Source organism: Magallana gigas, chromosome 5 (genome assembly GCF_963853765.1).
Source record: "Magallana gigas chromosome 5, xbMagGiga1.1, whole genome shotgun sequence".
Classification (NCBI taxonomy): domain Eukaryota; kingdom Metazoa; phylum Mollusca; class Bivalvia; order Ostreida; family Ostreidae; genus Magallana; species Magallana gigas.
The window spans coordinates 33,232,581-33,255,182 of NC_088857.1; the positions used below are offsets into that span (position 1 = coordinate 33,232,581).

At 34.9% G+C, this 22,602-nt stretch overlaps 2 protein-coding genes across 9 annotated transcripts in view; one reads left to right on the plus strand and one right to left on the minus strand.

The window, feature by feature from the left end:
- Nucleotides 1-763: 763 nt before the first annotated feature.
- LOC105342684 (uncharacterized) lies at nt 764-9,083 on the minus strand. 3 transcript variants are annotated; one of them, XM_066084595.1, is made up of 6 exons: nt 8,940-9,083; nt 7,769-7,903; nt 6,114-7,120; nt 5,313-5,560; nt 2,308-2,445; nt 764-2,153 (listed from the first exon to the last, which is right to left on the minus strand). In XM_066084595.1, exons 2-6 carry the CDS (start codon nt 7,895-7,897, stop codon nt 1,141-1,143), a joined length of 2,535 nt encoding a protein of 844 aa, XP_065940667.1. In that variant the 5' UTR covers nt 7,898-7,903; nt 8,940-9,083; the 3' UTR covers nt 764-1,140. The 3 variants fall into 3 exon arrangements, with proteins under 3 accessions (XP_065940667.1, XP_034325732.2, XP_034325722.2); XM_034469841.2 differs by lacking the exon at nt 8,940-9,083 and adding an exon at nt 8,175-8,330 and having other exon boundaries at nt 5,322-5,560; XM_034469831.2 differs by lacking the exon at nt 8,940-9,083 and adding an exon at nt 8,175-8,330.
- Nucleotides 9,084-11,750: 2,667 nt separating this feature from the next.
- Nucleotides 11,751-22,602, plus strand: part of LOC105342685 (myotubularin-related protein 13) — a 41,947-nt gene continuing 31,095 nt past the window's right edge. For all 6 annotated transcript variants that reach the window (XM_020073089.3, XM_020073090.3, XM_020073091.3 and 3 more), the window contains exons 1-4: nt 11,751-11,908; nt 13,402-13,487; nt 21,705-21,959; nt 22,422-22,524. In XM_020073089.3, the coding sequence (XP_019928648.3) occupies nt 11,854-11,908; nt 13,402-13,487; nt 21,705-21,959; nt 22,422-22,524 (499 nt within the window). In that variant the 5' untranslated portion in view covers nt 11,751-11,853. The remainder of the gene's footprint in view (nt 11,909-13,401; nt 13,488-21,704; nt 21,960-22,421; nt 22,525-22,602) is intronic.

Consider the following 22,602-nt stretch of genomic DNA (forward strand, 5'->3'; position numbering starts at 1 on the left):
CCGGGGCATCAGTGGCTTAAACTCCTTCCCAACATGTAAATGATTAGTAGTTCTCCATGGATCCAGTTACGCCAAGCATATCGTTGCACGACGTATGGAAGTACTTACACCAAAACACTTATTAAAATTATCTATATAAAAGTCAGATTTATGGTAGGAATAAAAGAAATCCGGATAATTTAGAGTTATCGAACATTTGTGAGGATCGGATATATATAAATCATGCGTGTGTAAATGTTGGTCCCTTAGAATTCCCCTATATTGCAATTTAATTAAAATTAGAACTTCCATCCCCTTGCCCATAGTTGCCTAAATCTGATCCAAAGGGATCAAGGTATAAAATACTTCAATCTTCTCCACACTTACACAAATAATGTAAAGACCCCACACTAGTTTGCTCCAAGAACAATTTATACACAACTCCATTTTCTACAGATTTTTTATTCTATAATGTTATAAACAAAATATTGCAGACGCACACATACCTTTATGACTCTGAGGCCTCACAACCTTATAAATACGATATATTTTTTACTGTTATCTAAGTTAACTTAAAAAATCAGTTGAATACCGGTACCTACTTTTTTTTTGCAACTGCTAAGCAGAGCAGCAATACATACATCAGAGTAGTTCACTAATATATGGGATAATACAGTTGTCAAAGCAAGTTATCAAGTAATTAAAATTGTTGATATATTGCTGACTTGTACTATACAGTAGGGACACTAGGAGCAATGTTGACAGGTCAGTTAGTTGGAAGGGAACAATTTCAAGATTTTGTACATCACAACCGGAAGTTTCTCACTGATTCTAATGGCTAGGTTTATCAACATTCTCAATTCTGATTCTAAATGATTGGGCTGATCAACACTCTTTAGTCTAATTCTGGATGATTGGGCTGATCAACATTCTCAATTCTGATTCCGGATGATTGGGCTGATCAACACTATTTAGTCTGATTCCGGATGATTGGGCTGATCAACATTCTCTAGTCTGATTCTGGATGATTGGGTTGATCAACATTCTCTAGTCTGATTCTAGATGATTGGGCTGATCAACATTCTCTAGTCTCATTCTGGATGATTGGGTTGATCAACATTCTCTAGTCTGATTCTAGATGATTGGGCTGATCAACATTCTCTAGTCTGATTCTAGATGATTGGGCTGATCAACATTCTCTATCCTAACATCACTCTCAGTCTTGGGAGGGTAAAGTTTCACTTGCACTTGAGGAGACATTTCACTATTATGGCTGTGTATGGACAATCCATATCTATGCTCAGAAAAATAAGTGACATCCCGTGGCTTAAATCCTGCAATAAGCATGGCCCGAGTAGCTGTCTTCCTCAAACAATTTGCTGTGTAGCGTTTACAACCTGCAGCCTTGCATATGTCTGGAAGGAAGTCAACAAATGCTCTACGTTTCAATGTAGTATCTCTGTACCATAGACTGCATATCGTGGGATCAATGATTGCATCTTTATAGCAGTAATTAAAGAGATGCGATGCCCTTGAATCTGTTTTATCCAAGAAGAGCTTCAACAATTTTACAGGACAATTTCTTTTTCCATTTTCATACATTCGCTTGTCATACATAGCTTCACATATAGGTATGCCCTCTTGGTCGTTTTTTAATTTTCTTTCACGTTTCAAACAAGCATAAGTCTCACCCTCTTCATCAACTTTGAAATCAAAGGAATCCAACCTGAGATGATAAGAGAAATCGATTCCCTTGGATAGGAAATGCACAACAATAACATACCACACTGCCAGTCGCAGATGAACCGGAGACAAATATGCATTCTCAAGGAAAACAGACATTTTTTGTAAATCTGCATCGTCAATGGTCTCTTGGTTAGGTGGTAGAGGATAAGTGATCAATCTCTGCTTCAGAACGCCTATCAGACCTTTATTTGCAGTTTTAAAGGCTCTGTCATTGACAATGTCAATGTTACGACCAAGGGACACTAAATGTCGGTTTATGGCCGCTCGAATTCCCTTCATTGTGTTTTTGTGATATTCTGCGGGTTTCTTTTTTTTTCGATCAGGCTGTGGCTTTGCTTCACAGTAGAATCTTCCAAGTTTATTCGCTAATTCTTCCTCATCAACAGTAGCCATATCCATGGGAACTCCATATGATTCAGTGTGCCAATCTACAATTTAGAATGCACAATGATGCTTAAGATTTCACAGTTCATAAAGAATACATGTATATTTAACTTAATATATTTAAAATGATTTAGGGGCTTCATCTGTTATAAAAAAATTTTGGATGCATTTGTAAATACCTAAAACAGTCATACACACCTTGTAGAATCTTAACACCCCATCTGGTATTTTGTTTTGTGGCCTTTGATTGTATATCAAGATCAAAGATTTCTTGAACTTCTTTGTCCGAGAGCTTTTGAAAACGATGTGATGATGGCTTGTCCTGGGTTGTCTGATCTGCAAATATATGTTGGTTTGTATCTTTATACAAATCCATATATTTGATAGAATATTGTCATTATCTAAATTTAGCAATTCTAATTTGAGATGCAGCAGTAGTGCTTTATACTCATCCCCTCCAAATACAGAGAAATATTCGCCCCCGGTTTTATTTTCGCCCCTTTTGCCCATAAAGAGCTAGCGGAAGGTTTGATAATTGATATTATTAATCAAACTGGTTTCCTTCTATCGGTACTCGGATTTTAATAAATCCCAGATAAAAAAAAGCACGATATTCATTCTCTGTTGTATGAGAGGTTCGAGGAATGCCTTGTATTGAGCGAAGCCCAATAGCCCACAAGCTCTCCCTTTATCCCTAATACAACAGGGAACACAATCTCTTTTGAATATTACATGTACAATATCTTACATGCCTATTGTTAATAAAATAACTTTGTTCACTTGAAGATACTTAGCACCAATCCAAGATATAACAAGTGAAAAGCTGTCAGTGTGACTGCAAACCAGGTTTTCTTTTATGTGAACTGTGTCCATAATCCATGATAACCCTGAATTGATAAACACTACCTACCGTATCCAGTAAAATGAAGTACCCTATATGCAATATTTTGCCAAAAAAATAACTAAGTTCAAAGCTGGTATATTTTTCATAAATTATCAGAAATCAAAATCTAGCAATATGCAGAAATCAAAATCCTAGCAATATGCACACCTCTGATATATGTACAATTGATCCGCAAAAGAACAACTTCCTATCTTGAAAACTGTAGGAGGAGTTATCCATAAAATGATGGTGCCCTATATGCAATATTTTGCCAAAAAATGACTATGTTCAAAAGCTGGTTTTTTTCATAAATTATCAGAAATCAAAATCTAGCAATATGCACACCTCTGATATATGTACAATTGATCTGCAAAAGAACAACTTCCTATCTTGAAAACTGCAGGAGGAATTATCCGTACAATGAGGGTACCCTATATGCAATATTTTGCCAAAAAATGATTAAGTTTAAAAGCTAGTGTTTTTTCATAAATCATCAGAAATCAAATTCCTAGCAATACACACACCTCTGATATATGTACAATTAACCTGCAAAAGAACAATTTCTTATCTTGAAAACTGCAGGAGGAATTATCTGTACAATGAGGGTACCCTTTTGGCAGCCGCCCGCCAGCCCGCCATTTTAATAACCGGATTTTTCCGTTTGAAAACCCAGTTAAAAATAGTCCTGGCCAATAAAATTTGGAACAAAATGAAAGTTGCTTCCATTTCAAAATTTCTGTCTGAACCCACAGTTCTACACCATATTAATTTTATCTATTTAGATGTTCAACTGCCAATGAACTTGCTTTCTAAAAGACAACTATTTTTCTAAAAAAATTGGAATTTTTCCTGTTTAAATTCAAAGGATTTTTGTATAATGTTAATTTGTTATTTACATGTACTAATAGACATAATTTCATTTAAATGAATATATTACATATTTTTAATGTGTGAAATATGATTTTAGAACAAAAAATTGGTAAAGTTGTTCAGGAAAAAATAAATATATCTATCACATGTTTAGCTCAATGTGCAGTGAATATCACTCATTAATAAAAAAATTTATATTCTACTGCATTCTTACGCCATGTGATGTCAAAATTACACAATACGAAGCTTTAGGCAGACATAAAAAATGAAAAAGTAACGAAATAATCAGTTGAAAGTGAAGAGTTATAAATAGGAAGCATTTAAAGCTGTTTTATTTCTTTTTGTAAATTGATAAAAATATGTTAGAAAATGAAACGCTTCTTTGTTAATCTTCAAGGAACCTTTATCCATGCTTAAAGTTGTTGAGTGTTGACGTCTTGTAGTGAATGTGTTGTGCGACTCACAATTACCGGTATCATGTTTACAGAAAAGATCGAGGTTTAACAAAAGACGTGGTAAAACATGTGATAAAAAGAATCTCTCTTGATTTGCGATGGTATATGATTTGTATCAACTCATTTAGTGTTTTCTATCCCAAGTCTTGGCGTGGGGACAAACAACAAGATGAACAAAAATCATATACCATCGCAAATCATGACCATTTTAATGAAAAATAGGATAAAAGCATTTCCGAGGATTTTGCTTTGAGTTTGACATTGGCCTGTGATTTAGAAATTTCAGAACTTTAAGTCAAGCTCAAAACCCCTAACAAACATTTTTTTTTTGGGGGGGGGGGGGGGGGGGGTGGTCGTTAATATGAGCAAGATAAAGCCAATGGAAAATAGTTTTATATGGTCTAAAACTGGTTTTTAAAAAGAACTGTATGACCTTCACATTTGGTTTAAGGTCACTTCACACTCTTTACTCAAAAGCTTAGTTTAGGTGATGCATGACCCAGATAGGGCTAAAGGGAGTTTAAATATATATGTTCTAAAAAATTATTTTTTGGTGTGGTTTGATGACTTTGACCCATGACTTAGAAATGTCATTCTAGATCACTGCGCATCCTTTGACCAAAGGCATTTTTGAGTGATGTATGAGCCAGATTAAACCAAGGGGACAAAATATATGATTTGGACAAAGATTTTTCAGTTGTAAGTTCAAATATGATCATAACCATAGACCTAGACCTAGAAACTATGTTCAATGTCACTGCACACCCTTTACCCAAGGGCACTCCATAGGTGTAGTATGAGCCAGATTGGGCCAAGGGGAATATATGCCCCAGACAAGTCAGATTGAGAGACAGCTACAATTACGGATGGACAGACTGATTCCTTTAGGGTACTACTCGCAGTGCAGAACCATAACAAGAGGACAGGCACATTTTAATCACATTGTTCCCTTAAGGTTGGCACTAAAAACAAATATATCAACTCTATAAACTTACCTGACTTACTCATTGAACTTGAGGACATTTCTTCTTGACCTGAATTCTCCTCGGATGACATCGAAGGGTTATCATGAAACCAGCTGGAATGACTTGTTTGTGTTTCATCTCTCTGTGCTGTTGACAAAAACATCCCCTCATCTGTTTGGATGATGCTGTCTTCCGGTTCCACTTTAACGATACTGAGACTCACCTCAGCACTAGGGTCAGTACTTGTAGCACTGTTACTAGTAGAAGTGTCTGTTTGACTGAAAATTTATAAAACTATTTGATAACTTATTAGGGTAATTGTATAAAACTCTATATATATATATATTTGAAAATGTGTTTCTTTATTATGTAAGCAAAAATTTTTGTGTAAATTTTTAAAAGGGTCAAAAAGTTATATTCTTGACATCCAATGATAACCACACCATGGGTTGATGGTTGCATTATTCATGATAATAATTCTGACTAATCTGACTTTTTGAATTTCAAATATAAGTAATAAACAGTGATACATGTATTAATTAAAAAGTTCACTGGGATATGAACTTGTTGTTCATGATCAATTTGAACAAATCTTCTACAAAGCCTTTTGGAATTTAATCATTTACAATACTGTTTACTTCTTAGATAATCCCTTCACATGGGTATAATGTAAGCAATAAAATACCAAAAAAGGATTTTTGTATAAATTATTTAAACAAAATATTTGACAAACCCTTTAATACTAAATAGATGTAATATCTTGTGAGGATTTCATAGTAAGAATTTCATAATAAGATAAAGAATTTACTGCTCAAGAATATGATACTACACCTGTTTGATTTTTCTGTAGGTTTTCCTGAAAACTCATGGATATTTAGCTGCTGAATAGAATTCTGACTGGAAACCATTGGTAATTGTTCATTGTTCTTGTCAATGCCAGCACTGACTCCAGAGGAGTCACCAGAAAAGGAACCTATTGGTCGTGGTACTTCCTTTAAAAACACAGGATAAGGTTCAGCTTGTGGTGTTTTTTTCGTAAGTTCAAAGGTGGATGGTTGAACAGTCTGTAGTGAATGTTGAACACTTGGGATCATAGGAATGATAAGGCGGGCATTCAATGGATTCATAGATCCAGTTGTTTGAACTGGTAAAGATTCTGAAGAGTTCAAAGAAGTAGAGCCTCTCTCATTAAACTTTGTGTTGGAGAAGAAAATGACTCCATTACCTGATGAAGCAGTCTTTTGAGTGTTTATGGCCATGGGCACAGTGTTTGAAGGGGTTATGTATAACATGGATTGATCAGTTGGGCAAGGACCTTGTCTCAACTCAGTTCTCTCCCCTGGACTATTCTGATACTGGGCAGGACAAAGTTGAGACTTTTGTGTGGATGCAATACTTTCACTGCTAGAATGGTCAGAGGAGTCCTTGTTTCCAAAAGATGACTGTTTTAATCTTTTTGAAAAATCACTGTCTGAATACTCGTAGGGCCGTTTCTGTGAAGATCCTAGTACTTTTAATAAGTTTGTTATCCGAACATGCTTAAAATCAGCCTGGTCAATGGGTTCCTGAATATTAGAGCTTGATGACAATATGCTCTGGCTAAAGTCTTTGCAACAACTAATTACACTGTCAATGTGCAACGAGCGAGCTAATTTTTCAACATGAATGTAGTTTTCCTCTGTCAACATGAGGTAACCTTCATAAAGATATTGAAGGAAAGCCATCACAGATTCCTTTGTCATGTCGGATTCTACTCGGATTTCTAAAAGAGAACCACATGTGTAATTTTCTATGGACTGTAGTACCGGGCAGGAAGCAGATAAAACCAATCTGTGTGCCTGAAATTAAAAAAAAAAATTCTATTATAATATTTTCGCTGTATTTCAACTCATGCATGGAAATAATAATGCATTCATTTTTTTGGCATGAAAGTTCAAAAGAACGTGACCCAGTACAGTAGAAATCTAACTCTAAATCAACATTCCAGCTGATGGACTGAAGAGCTACAGTTTTGTACATACTTAACACTTACGATACAAATTTCCCAACACAGGTTGGTGAAGTATTTCATTTCATGAGACAGATTCTTGTTTTACATACCACTTTGCTATATTACAATAAAGATTTCATATCCTGGCTTTTTTTTCATAGTAATTATCATTGCTGCTGGAAGAGGAGTAGAAAGAATAATCTTACCGTGACCAGGCTACATTCAGGTCACAGCAAGAATTCGGAAGTCATACCAAGGCACTTTTGAGATTACATGTACGTCACTATTTCCAGCAAAAATATAGGTATTCTAGATCAATCATATTAAAATTTAGGTGAAATGCAATGCAATATTTTTTTTTATGTGCTACAAAGTGAGTATAGTGGTCAAATTCTATTGTTATCCCAAGTTCGTATATGACATCGATTTGTCTTTTTTAATAATGAAAGAACAGGGGTGGCGGGGGGGGGGGGGGGGGGGGGCACCTTAAAATTACCATCACAGAAATGTTGTCCGACTTGATAACAGCATCACAAAATTTTTGCTTCTTCCACAGCGCACACAGCTGAGACTGCAGGTTGCTGGACTGCACAGGGCTCATGTAGATCTTGTGATAGCTTATCATTGTGACCTATAATTGACAAAACAGTGCCATAAACATACACAGAACACTATTTGGGGAAACAAATCCTCAAAGCAATTTAACCTACAAAATTGAACAAATTGAAAATATGTACTTGTTTTGCTTATCAACAACAGTAGTGGTTTGAATGTACACAATACAAATTACAAGAAGCATCTGTCAAAACATGTAAAACCAGAAAAAAATCAATATTTTCAGTTTAAAGAAAATGTATACGTCATCGCATAAGTCAGTAAATAGAAAAAGGCATTAGGCGTACCTGTGTCTTTTCAAACGCTAATTACAAGCTCCACATTAATTAATGCTAAACTGCGCTTAGTCAGTTAGTAGAAAGTAAACATCGCATCTTATCTTTTGTTTATAATAGACTCACAGCGCCATTAAAAATGCAGCGGTAGCAAGATACATCGTACCCTGGATAACTCGTACCCATAATGACAGAGTTTGTCCATTTGTGAACAGAACAATTTATACCTGCATATGAGAATCTCTATTATCTATCAAAACAATAAATGAAGATACTAATAAAAATAATTCAAAACATATGTTTCATAAAATGTAAAGTTTATTATTCAGCTGTTAAATAAATAACATGTCTCTGGCTGTTATATAATGATTAAGGTCGATTTTTGATTTACGAATCATAATATCAAAAGATCCTAAACAATTAACCTCTTCATTAAAAAGTCTGTCCAAGGTTATCTTGTTCAAAAATGTGTTTGATAAATCATTTTTTAATATTGACAATTTCCGGTGTCTTTGTCTATGATAACACAATCGGGGTCAATTTTTGTACAATATCCAATATATTTCATCGATTACTGTTTCAATATTTAATTATACAATTGCAGAAAATCATATAAGTAGTAAGAAGTCATTCTTTGAATAGTATGATGTGACCAAATACGGTCGGGCGAGATCAAATCTTGAACTTTATTGGATTTGATCGCCCCATAATACCATATATCTACATAATACTTCAAGAATGATTCCTTATTCCTTAATTAAACACACATACTAGTACCTCTCAATGGAAAAACAACTGAAATAAATGTATGGCAAAAATACTAAGATTCTTCTTTTTCACAATCCTTCCATAAACCTCCAAAGAAAGTCACTAGCTGTAACGGTAAACCTTGCCCCATACACCAACATTTTATCGTGTGTACGTTGCTATTGGAATAACGAATCAATCTTTGAGTATTATGAGGTGATAATATTATGGTCGGGGCGTGATCAAATCCAGTAAAGCCGAAGGGCTTTATGGTAATATTAAATTACTTATTGGAATACGAAAGAAGAAATCAATCTTTGAGTATTATGGGGCTTTATGATAGACTTGATGACGCCTCGGCCACATTAACACTTTAATTATACAAAGACTGATTCCTTATTACATATGAATATTTATATAATTCTTAGGAATTGTACGATTTAAAAAATTCAATTATTGACATTCTTTCGGGTTTTTTTCATTTCGTATAATCATGCAAACCCCGAAAGTGTGTCATTTGATGAAATGTATTGAACTGGTGTATACATACGTTACAAGTGTAATCAGAGATCCCCCCCCCCCAACAAAAAAAATGGAAAAATGAAAATATTTATAAGAAATAATACCTTACCCGCGTCATCATATATTACGCGCTGGAATAGATCATGTCTCTATTTTGTATAGCCACGCGTTAATTTTTTTTCTTTTTTATATAAAATAATTTTATATACTATAATGATGATTATTTAATAGATGAAATTATCTTATTATAAAAAGAATTATCTTTAACGCCAGGTGCATGTGATTAAATATTATACTAGTATGTCTAATTTTAGACATGTACATTTACACAGTTAGTCATCATTCATACTGCAATCATCAAATACACCTGAAATAAACTTTTTTGCCGTATAGACACGTGATGAACTTGTTAAAGAAAAGTTTTAAATGACAAGTTGTATACAATATTTGGGGAAATATCTTATCAATTCGAAATTTCTCGGGACTCCTCAAACAATTTTTTAAACGTTATTATCCGGGTACTTTTCATGCCGTTTGCAATGGAAAATTCCCTTAGACCCCGAGGTGACAGAGGGTTCGTTTCAAACAAAAGCATTTGCTTCTGTAATAAAAGTTCACTCTATTCTAAAATATTGTACTTATCACTAGGAACTTTTAGTACAGATCAACCGCATGTAGTTTAAACATTGTAACAAAACAAACTTAAAAGAAAAAAAAAATAATTTCACTCTAGTTGAAGAATGTAATTTGGACAGAAAGTTATTTATGATGATTAAAATATTAAGCAAAAAGTGGTGAAAGCAGAAACTTTGGTCAGAGTTACAGTTTCCTGGCTTTTTGATATTTTACATGCCTGGAAGATATTTTGTACTAAGTTACAGTATATGAATATATTTATAAAGAGTTTCTGCTTTTACCAATTTTCCCTAATATACCTTTGTGACCAAGATACGTTCGTCTAGCACACTATAGAAAGAAAAAAGTCCAGTTTTCTGTTTTGAAACACCCCGTCTATCGATATACGTTTCACCACAAAAAAAGTCTGCATTGCAAAAGACATGAAAGGTATGATAATGTTGAAAAAACTTTGCGAAGAGTCCCAGAAATTTCCGTCCAAATGGATAAAAGATATTTTCTTCCATTAAAAAGAGAAAAAGTGTGAACGATAGACTTTTTATAGTACATGTACCGTATATTGAAAGGTACATGCATGCGTATGTATATTAATTTAGAAAAGCAGTAAAAAGTGACGGAAACGGCAAACTGGGACAGGCAATAAGATGTTTAAAGCTTGTATTTAAAAAATAAATTGTTTACATGGTAGTTTAATTTACCCTGAAACTTCATTTCACCTACGATTTTTTTTTCAAAACTGTCATTTACATGCGCGAATCTATATCTCTTATAGAGGGAGCCGCCAGTCGGAGCTGAGGTCAAGCCCCCCCCCCTCCCCCACCCACCCACACACAACACACACACTGGAAAATTTAATTTACGGTAGGCCTATTTGCATTATCAAAATTTAAAGATTTTTACATACTGTGCCATATGCCATAATAAAATTTCCGAAAAAAAAATGCCTCAGCTCGGACCCATGTCAAACACAATAATCCATCAGAGATCCCCCTCCTCCCCCCCCCCCCCCCCCTGGAAAATTTCTTGATCCATGCATGATTTTGTAATATTTTTGGTTATTACGTACGTTTAGGTCTATTTTCTAATAAAGCTAAAGCACTCTTACATGTAATAGGTTTCCATACTTCCATACTCACGTCTCACATTATCATTTTACAATACAACAAAACATGTTCATTACAGTACCAGAGAAATGAAACAAGAGGCCTGTGATCACTCCGTAGAAACTTAAAGAGTGCACAGGTGCTTGTGTACATGACCGTGCATTGCCCCTCCTTTTCCAATTTTTTCTTTAATTTTTTTTAATTATTTTTTTATTTCATCACCATTAACAACCCTTAGGTGAAACGGGTGTGAATATAAAATGCAACAGAGTCGCGCTATTTCTGTTATTTTTCAACGTGAGACATATGTAAGGGGTTGTTAATGATAATAAAGAAAAAATAAAGAAAAAATGGAAAGGGGGTACTTAGTGCACGGTCCTGTCCACATGGTCCACAAGCACCTGTGTGGGAGTGATGCCATATCTCTTTAAAAAAATACATGCCCCCAACTTTTTTTCGTTTTATCTTTTGATTTATATGTTACATATCATACCATCAGCGCTACATTTTGTTCTACTTTTTTTTGTTTCCTTCAGAAGAAAAAGTCGTCTGCAATACTTGTTTTTAGAATGTATCTGAGTTAGCTCCCTTTGACCGGATGTACCTTTACGAGTCAAAAAATCCAAAATGGCCGACTTGAAATGAGAGAGAAACGAATGAAAAATTTTCCGGTTCCATAGGCAATGTCCCGCTTGGCCGACTACTTTATCGTGATTGGATATGATCACGATAAAGACAGTAAGTACTTTCTTTAACTTTTATTGAAATTGCACTGTGTACTGTGCGAAGCATCCCTATTTGAAAGTCAACCCGAAATGCCTCGTTATTGACATTTGGTGATTGTGATAAAAATCGAACTTCAGATCGTTTTCACAGTATTTTATCTGAACTTTATTTATTGCTGATTTTAGTAAAAATAATTGTTAATAAAATCAAAGGCGCAGTGTAACCCCACTTGTCAATATTTTGTTATTTTAAATTTCCTACATGAAGCAAGTGTTGAAGCAAAATTTAAACAAGAACAGTTGTTAAAATAGGTATCTTTTAGGAAAGACCTATAGAGCAGTGAGATGAAACTGACTTTAAAGAATTGCAGACATAGCCTTTAATGTCAGTTAAATGGAGAATGGACACAATTTTTTTTCATATAGTATATATAAAATCAAAAGGCTGTCTTCGTTAAAGATTAAACAATATAAAAAAAAGCGTTAACATAGATAAAGTTGTCTTTAAAGATCGTTGCAAAGAAAAAAAAATAAAGATAGATAAAACTGTACTTTTTCTAGAACCATAAGTACAGAAATATATCTTTAAAGAAATATTTCTAGACCAAACATTTTAGTCTCTTTGTTGTTTTGATTAAGTCTCTATATTGCTATTGATAAGTGGGTTGGTTTTATATGTAATATAAATTTTAACTACCCAAAATCCTAAATATTCTAAATTGGTACACAGAATCAAAGTTAACATGAAAAATTGTGGTGTAAATTGAAGTGTTAGGACAACTCAAGCTAACAACTAATAGATTTTCTTAATACACACATCACTAATTTGTCATAATGTACATCAAATAAATACAAATTAACATCCAATTGTCACAGCTGATACCAACATTTAGTCATTTGTATAGGAACTGAAATATTTAATTACATTAAAAAATCCAAGAAGATAAACCAACCAATTTAGGTCTGTAAGACTCAAAGTCAAAAGTATAAGCATGCTTTAAACTTTTAATGTAAAATTTACCCTAAAATTTGCTTAATAATTTTTAGCTCAACATTTATTATGGATAAAATGTATTGCACCAAACCAGGATGATGTTTGAAAAGACACTATTAGTGTGTACCTTTATTAAGATTCAGAGACATGCAACTTATTGCTATGTGGAGCCATATTCTATCCATTTTTTATTCTAAATCGTGACATATGAGTGTGCATGATGATTTTGTTGTTTAACAAGAAGTGTGTGTGTTTGGTATTCCATGAGGTTTGGTTGAATTTTACATCATGTTTCATGATATTTAGATTAATTCTATTTTCATGTGACTTTTAATTCATTACCATCAAACATGTATAATTCTTCAAAGTTAACATTTCATGAAACAAAACTTGATTAAAGTAGATTATATTAATCCATAAGGCTATTATAACATTTTTTGTGTAATTTCATGTACGATTGTGTGATTTTGTATACGATCTTAATTTAGACAATATGCACAAACACTTTTCAGGAAATGGGTCAAGTGAGGGACGGATTATTCAACGATTTCCAGAGACAGACTGGGAATCTTGTCCATTTACCCAGAGCATCGAATTGGTAACTATTTCTGATTTTCGTAAAACCATAGCAAGGCCATACTGTGGAATCATCATTGTTCATGAGGGACCAATGTCCGTGGCTTTCGTGGGTATACAAGCATTTGTTTAATATTTATTAAAATTATCCCCAACTTTCTACCAACCAAATTATGTCCCCACGAACGAGGAAAATTTTTGCTACCCACGAACATAAATAAAAATGAATAAAAATGATTCCATAGTATATATCAGACCTTGTCTGCCAAGTCGTATTTAAAGTGCACAGGAAATGTCATATTTTTCCTGCTGCTTCCATGTCTATAATGCACAAAAAATGTACCAAATACATGCATGTACTTGAAGCTCTTTTAAATAAATGAATTTGATAAAATAATGGTTCCTGGTAATGGTTTACATTTTAGAGTAGGGTGTGTTCCAAACCTTTTTACACCTGATGGCCACACCATCAGTAGAGTAAGCTTTGTATCTCTTCCATTTTCTTTTTACAATTAAGACTTTGGGCTTCATTATTTCTCTTCTTTCCTTTAGCACAATGCAGTGCTTGTTTTCTTCTGTCTTTCTGCACTGTGCTTATTTCGTAAGTCTAGTTGTACGGTACACAACTTCACAATTCGTAGAATACTAGAGCACAGACTGATGCAATCTGACAGATCTGTGTACAGGGTGTGGGAAAATATTCTCCTCTCAGCATTGTATGTAAATCATGATATATTGCGTATTTAAGTCATTATAATACTATAACTATAACTGTACGTTGTAAGGGATTTTTGTAAAGGATGTTTATCTGTCTCCCTCATTGAATACTTTGGTTAGAACACACATTAATGAAAACAGCTGGCTTTGTTAATCAAGGAAACATTATTATGAAATTCCCTCCATGTAATGCTTCCCTCACAATGCAATTGATTTTGATAGAGCCCTTTTTAATAAATCTGACGCTGGACTAGCATTATCTGTGGAAAAAATTAAACTCATATTTTTTGATCAACTGGATTATTTAATTTGGTCAGCGTGTTTCGCGAGGATATACACATGTAGTTCAAGGAAGAAATAATAATGCTCAAGGAAGGGTTTTAAGAGTGTGTTAAGTGGTAGGAAATCAAACTCTCAATATTGTGTCATAACAGGATTTTCTTAGTACTGCCTAGTTTACTGTTCACATTACCATCATCTTCTGTAGAAAGCTCAAAGGACTTTGTCAGAGATTTTATTGTTGTTTCCTATTTTAACATGTTATTTTGATAACAATGATTTGTCCGATCTACTGATGTGCTAAGTCTGTAGGGGTCGTGCTGGTTACAGTCTGGTATTCTCTTTTAAGCTCTGTCTGCTTGTAATTTCAAGCATGTTTTTTTTTTTAAAGTTCAAAAGGCATTTTTTTTAAGTGAACTTGTGATGGATCAATACATCGGAAAATACATCACACTACTAGTCTAGTTAAAGGAGTACAGTGAACTAAGTGTTGCTGTGGACTGAACTCTCTTGTTCCTTTGGGCAGAGAGAAGTCAAAGTTCTCTGAGATGATTGTGTGTGTATGTTAAATAGATCACATGATCAGTTATGCGTTAATTAAGTTATTCACTTTCTTTTTTTAAGTGCAGATGAGGAGATAGTGTTAGAATTTTTTTACCAGGTGTCTCAGGTAAAGAAAACCAGGGAAGGTGTGTTTAGTCTGGCCACAGCTCACACTGTGGTAAATAAACTTGTGCTGCATTAATGTCAGAACATAATTGTTTTATATATGTTACATGTCCCTGCCTTTGGTCCAAACCATTTATGTTGCAATAAAGAAAATGAAGGTTCTTAGTGACCAGGTGTGAATGACATTAGGCCAATGTCCCACGTAATTAGTTGTCATAGAGGGAGAGAAATCCTCAGGGCTCTTGGGTAATAATAGTTCCTGTTGGATAGGATGTTCGGAGTCCAGTTCATTCAGTCTCCCCCCAGCTTCCTGATGTGTGACAAATAACAATTGAGACATCGGAAACTGCCCAAGTATAAACTAGATGTGGTCTGGCTGGTAGTACAATCATACGATTAATAAGACCAAGGTTTATTTTGGAGAAAGATTGTAAACATTGTCTCATTGAAGTTTTGAGTCCATATCTTTCTTCTCAATCAAAAGAATTTTCTTCTGTGTGAAATTACAAGGAACATACATGTATTGGATTGCGATATTAAATATGGATGTTTGTAAAGCTCATTCATTACATTGATTTTTTTAGGGATAGGGATATCTTGCTATTTATAGACCTTTGTGTTTAAAAAAACATGCTGTAAACAATACAACTATTATAATAACCTAATGCTGAACACATTGTCAAAGAATGTGACAATATTTAAAGACTGTTTGTTTGATTTTTTTTTAAACATTTACTTAGTCATGCTTACTTGTATGAATGAAACAGAATCTAGTATTGGAGCATTGCTGGTCAGAGTAGCTAAGTATTTTATGTGGAAGTGCCTTTTTAGGTGTATACAAGCTACTTAAGTAAAAACATTAAAAAATCTTGTCGATAAAAGTCAGTAGGGTACACAGACAAGCTGTACACAGAGAGTATACCGAGAATTTATATCCTCCTCTAGAACAACATTTGTCAGGTTCTACTGGAGCTGAAAGAAACTAAATGAATAAAAAAAAAATCACCAGCTTCAACAGGTGGGATTCATTTGCACAATGTTCGGAAAAGTTTTTACACTGGTATTCAGAGAATGCAGCAAAGCTAGATTATTGGTTTGGGGGTATTGTGCCCAGCTATACCTGAACCTTTTTCTCCAGAACAGGCATTGTTCTGTAATTGCAATTATTATCAGGTTTTTGTATCTCCTCAGAACTATTATATGTCTTATTGTAAGCTACCAATATAAGGTGTGAATTGGCCGTGATTTAGAGGAGTGTCATGATTCTGTAGATTCTGGTCCTCTTCACATGGTGCTCTGTATTCAGCTGCCCCCTCCCCCATTATCTCACTATTTACTACTGTGTGATGGATGACACAACACTGGGGTAATCTCAATACGTTATCAACAGAAACACGAGGAAGTATTGCTCTCTCTAATACTCTAGATCTACACTGAGGAAATAGCTAGGTCCTGGCTTCAGGCTCCCCCATGGAGCTATAACTGACACAGTAGGAGGAAGCCATGTTTCTCTGTGAGAGCAGAAGGGCTTGAACCTGCAGCCTGTAAGGCATCAAGCCATACTTTTGTGTAGTAGTTAGGGCATGTAGAGAATGGAATGGTTTAGCCATCATACTCTAGCAGTTCTTAGTAGTAGCATAGTAATTAACTTTTCTGTCCCATCAGTTCATTGTGGAGGGACAGTCGGGTAATGTAAGGTGAACTTTTCATATGACAGACTTATCCAGGGTATTGAACTCTTTGTATTGACCAATACAAGCAAATAAGAGCCTAATGCAATACCAGCTGCGACATGGGCATTGCCAGCCTGGCATTGGCTTCTTATTTATCCCCCCAGGAGGTGGTGACTGGCCCCACTGTAGCCACAGTCTTAGCAATGATCTGCTGTAATGACCAGGCTCCAGCAGATGGCAGACAGATAATGGAAGCTATGTGTGTAGAAATAACTGTATTAAGGGCTTCATCACACAGTTCGGCCAGGGCCTGTTGTGTATGTACAAATGGTAATCAATTTTAGAGAAAGCCCAGGGCAGAAATCTGTATCAAATGATTAGCATTCCTTCATCTGCTGTCTCAGATGCTGTATATAAAACCCGAGAAATGAAGCTTTGTCATTTGTGTGGTATATGATGAAGTACTTCATCCAATTACCGGTAATACACAAATATTTTACATAATTATGTGTAAGTGTAGATAAAACTTCCTGATTTTTATTTTGAATTCTTTTTTAGCAATGTGTGCTTTACATATAATTGGTGTTAATATCCTTAGTGAAAGTACACTTATAAAAGTTGCTGAAACATGATAACAGTAAAGTTGACAGTCAATAGTATTGTGGACACTAGTAGATTATGCTGTATATGTATTTGACACCTAGCACCTCTACCTCCCAATCTGTTTCCCATTCCCAGCATAATAGAGCATTCTGGAGACAAATGGGGAAAATTTTTTTTGCAATCTTATGCCAAGTGCCCAGTAATGGAAATATATGGATTAAAGCTTCCAATATCTCTTGGTTTTTAGGATTTTTATTCTCTGCACTGCCATGTTTTCTCTCTCATTTGGTTTTTAAATTTTGTATAATTGCTCATGGCTCAAACCAAGAAGAAAAAAAATAACAGAAGTCTGCGAAGTTTGAAATATTGGAGGCTGTGACTTTTTAGCATTGAATTCCAGCGAAAGAAAGAATGTAAATTGGGGAAAAGACTGGAGCTTTAGAGGATAGGCTGAAGGCCTGGGTTATTTCTGTATTTTGTTTGGTGAAAACATAAACACTGCATATCTGCGATCCATCAAACCCTTATGCAACAGAATGCATCCATTACCTTTCACAGTAGCCAGAGGCATATACTGCAACTCAAGTTGATCTGAACAAAATTATTAGTTGCAACCTTTATAATTGATAGGTCATAGATCAGTATGTAATTGTATCATTTACTCACCGAATCATTGATAATTTGTAGGAAATACCAACTTCTTTGAACCCTCTTGGAGTGCTACATATTTGAAAGATTTTTGAGTGATAAGATGGGCAGGAAACATATAAAAGATAATCACTTTAGTGCCAGTTTGTGGTATATGACCAGTGCTTATCAGAGTTTATAAACACCTGAAACTGAAATATGTGGAAATCACTCAAATGCCGCCTGTGATCATTCATTCCTTGGTGCCGGATTCCTAGAAACTATTGGCTTTGTGTATTGGGTAGATCTTTCCTACATGATTATTTTTATTGGAGAATTTCGATAAGATGTGTTAGAAGCTGTGAGTTTTTTAGGGGGAGGATTAGAGAGGTCAATTTGCTTTTTGGAGGGTCTTTTTATTTAAGATTTTAGGTAGTGGTATTATGTATACATGCAGTACCTCTTAATATAATGATAAATACGGTTTTGCAAGATCCATCAGCAATGAAAATGTTTGCATACAGGAATTATGTATGCAATAAAACACATGTGGTTTTGTTCAAATTCTGAAATGAAAAAATAAAAATTTCACTGATGGTAAAGATGTTCGGTACATTGAGTTGAAACCAAAATTTTAAGATCATTGAGAAAGACATGTGCATTGTTGTAATGGACATTCTCTTGTAAGTGCACTAATCTGTGCTGAATAATATTGTGCTAACTGTCAATTCAATTTCTGAAATAGGCTGTTAAAAAATCAATTACAACATTTGTTACATGGCTTGATCTGTAGTGGTTTAGTCAAAATAGGTCTGACATTTACACAAGTCGAGTGCAGCCCCAGACTCAACACTGCTTTCTTTGCTGTTGTTTGGTTTATAAAGTGCAGACAGACATTCTTTGTTTTTCCTTATCTTGATGCATTGGAAATCTATCCTTGTAAAATGCAAGGTGGTTCAACATGTCATAGATGGCCCAGTGTATCACAATGTCATGTGACCTGGTGCATCAGCATGTCATCTTATCTATTTTCATGACAATTCATCACCTTCAGGTTTTTTTTTTGGATGAACCCCATTGAAAAGAGATTTTAGTGTAGTGATGTGTTTTAAAGTCAATGAAACTGTGTGTAGGGATATTATGGCCAGCAAAAAGAGAGATAAAAGGAAAACTGTTGTTTATCAAGATGCAGCAGTTCCTTGTTACATCACATTTTATACAAAAGAATGCACTCTCCCTAGGAGTTGACGGGTAAAATTCAGCACTTTTCTCATCATTCAAATACCAGAATCAGTATTATCTGCTTTGTGATAAGATGCTCAGCCACATGTAACATTTGGAGGGGGGTCTAATTATGTAAGGATCAATTAGTGGCAGACACACACTGCATCCTAGAGAGGGATCCACAGAAGCATCAGCCAGCCACAACTACATCCTACCTCAATTCCAGCATTTCACTCCAAGCATAACACTGTGTCCCAGTAGCTTGGAGAACCAGACAAATTCTGCATCTTCTCTATGATTTCTAAAATCTCACCCCAAGCATGTCATTTTGACCTCAATATCTTGAGTTGCCAGGCACTTCTACATCCTCTCCATATGTATCAAAATTTTACCCAAGCATATCCATCTGATCAAAGACCAGGGGATGTCTAAGCTAGCATATCAAAGGGTGGGGGGGGGGGGTTGTTACAATTCACAACATATTCTTCCAGATCCCAATTTCTTAATGTCATCCTAAACATTTAAATTTGGTCCAGCTATAAAAGGAAAATATCTTAGATTTGAGCAACAATCACCTATGTGCGTTGAGAGTATTGCATGCCTAAAACAATGGTGGTGGGGGGGGGGGGGGGGGCTAATGAAATGTAGAAATAACGCCGATAATACTATAGTTTTCATAAAAAACCTAACAAATGCAATCAATAGCAATTTCTGCAATAGATAGTGAATGTGGAAAATCACCATACAGGACATTATATTCTCCAGCAGCTCTTTTAAAATTGTGTATCATATAGTTTACCGTAAATGTGATACAATATATGTTTATAGTTAATATGTGAATCACTGAAAACTTTAACTTCTGGTAAAAAGAATTTAAAACACTTTGGGAAAAAACTTTGAATGCAAGTTATTTTATGTAGAGATGAGTTTCTGGCTGTACATGTCTTGATTAATGCCTGCAGTGCATGCTTCGTTCTGAAGTGTAACCTCATTAAAATTACAATGAGTCCTTATTGCGAAAGGCACCAAGTGAAATAAAAAAATACAGAGGAAGACAGGCTTCAATTCAACCACAAAAACCAGAAATTGATTTGCACCATAGGATCAATTTATAGAGCAGAATTCCTGCAGTGCACATCTTAGAGTATGTATTTTTGCTGTAATTCTCACAAAGGGTTGTTGACCTGGGCATGACAAAAGTTCATTCGCTGGCTTTGTACATGTAGGAGTTTATTTTCGAGCGGCTCCAAGCACCACCACTTGAGCTACACTACAGACTTGGCCCCACCAGCTTTGTACACTGTTCTCTGTGATACAGAGCTCCTTCAAAGAATAAGGAGTTTGGTGTGTTCATCTATAATGCACATTAATTTAGGGTGTTTTTTCTTGCACTTCTTCAAGTTTTTAGTAATAAATCATTATTATCTGTGTAATAGATGATAGAAGGTTACTGGAGCTAATAAGTATATCAGTCATCTGAAGCCGAAAAAGATGGAGACTGTAAAAAAAAAGATATATATATTCTCTGAAAAAGATAGATATTGTCGAAAAGAGAACAAGGGAAAGCATTCATGAAATTAGGTTTGAAATTGATGTATGTATAATTTTATCACAATATTCAGAATGGATGTAAAGAATTTTAAGTAAATTGTTAAGGGAGATATATGCATGTACTTCATACCAAGTCCCCCATTCTTTGGATGTGTAGGAGACATACCGTAATTCCTTTTCCTTCCTGACAGCTAGATTAACTTGTCAAGGACATCTGTGGTATAACCAAGGAAAATCATATTTGACATGCATATGTGTATTGTTTACATTTCTAATGTCTTTTGCCAAGGATGCCAACTATGTGATAGGAACCTTGTAGTAAATCAGTTGTACATGTATAACCTTGACACTACTTTCACTATCAGTATCCAAATGTTTACTGGTAATTATCTTTGCATACTCCTCAATCCTTAACACCCCCTATCACTCTTTTTAAGTACCCTGCATTAAAGCCACTGGTTTTGATGAGATTTGATTTTGCTTGTATGACTTTTATATCAGACAAAGCTATTCAAAATAAGTGGAAAACTTATTGCTCATCTACACTTGCCAAAGTGAATTAATGTTATAGGAGGGTTCAAGGTTCAAGGTCATAAATACTGGAAATGTTTTTTGCTTTTGATTTGTCCTGATTTTCAACTTGTTCACACATTGTAATTTTATTTCACATATGCAATAACAAAGTGATTGGCTTGGGTCAAAATGTGTGTACGAGCTTTTCAGAGCAATCCGATTTGGATATTAAAAAAACCATTAGTAGTTATTTTCAAATTTAAAGGGGAAAGTTTGTTTGGTTACATGTATTTTTTTCACATATTTGTTCTTGCTTATGATTATTTTACCTTGCGCTACAGTTATAAATTTTATCTATCAAATCATGTCCTTTCATTTTGTAGTTTTGTCGGCCAATCGGATGGACCCTCTCGGCACAAAGGCAGCCACCGGAATTCTTTGTGGCGGTCCTAACGGACATCGATGCAGACCGCCACTACCTGTCTGTCCTGACATTCAGCGAGAGTGTCGCCATCTCGCCCACAAAGTCAGACGATGGCGACTCAGAGGAAGACTCAGCTGTTACAATACATTCCCTCATGTACTCCCCCAAATGTCTCGTACTCGTCTCAAGGCTTGACTACTTTGAAACATTCAAGGTTAGAAGTTAACCTTTGCTTTCAGTGTACATGTATGTGTTTGAAGTTAAAAAAATGTTGTCCTTCTGTTCCAATTGCCATTGGGAAATTAATAGTAGGGTTTATTAAAAGAAAGTGTTTTTTTTTCTCAAAACAAAACAAGATGATAAAATCTTTTCCAATTATGATAAGGTTATAACAACAGGGAGCAAAATTAATCTTGTATAGAGTCATATTGATATAGTACAGTACAGTCAAACTTCGTTTTCTCGAACTAGCTAGATGGGACTGTATAAAAACTTTGAAATATCCAAGTATTTGAGATATCAAGGTTAAAATACTTAAAACAAAAGTGGCTGGGGCTAGCAAAAAATCACTTCGACATATCCACTGTATTCAAGATATCAGTGTTCGAGATATCGAAGTTCAACTGTAATGTATAGTATGAAGCATGTACTGTATGAATGTTGTTGTATTTTGTAGAACTGCCTGGGCATTATCTACACAGCTTATGTAGACAAGCTAGATGTACAGCTGGAGGCACTGGTGGGGAACATCCTGGGCTGTGTTCAGGTCCCTCCCCCAGGTTTGTGTACTTCTTGAACAGCATCTCTCCAATAAGATACATTGAACACCCTGAGTAAAACAGACACATGTATTAGAA

Bases quoted from the DNA above. Each gene is read 5' to 3' on its own strand.
- LOC105342684 (XM_066084595.1), bottom strand. From the start codon at position 7,897: ATGATAAGCTATCACAAGATCTACATGAGCCCTGTGCAGTCCAGCAAC. The intron at 5,561-6,113 runs GTGTAGTATCAT...ATAAATTTTCAG, and splicing joins CCTACAGAAAAATCAAACAG to TCAAACAGACACTTCTACTA. The intron at 2,446-5,312 runs GTAAGTTTATAG...ATATATTTGCAG, and splicing joins AAGTTCAATGAGTAAGTCAG to ATCAGACAACCCAGGACAAG.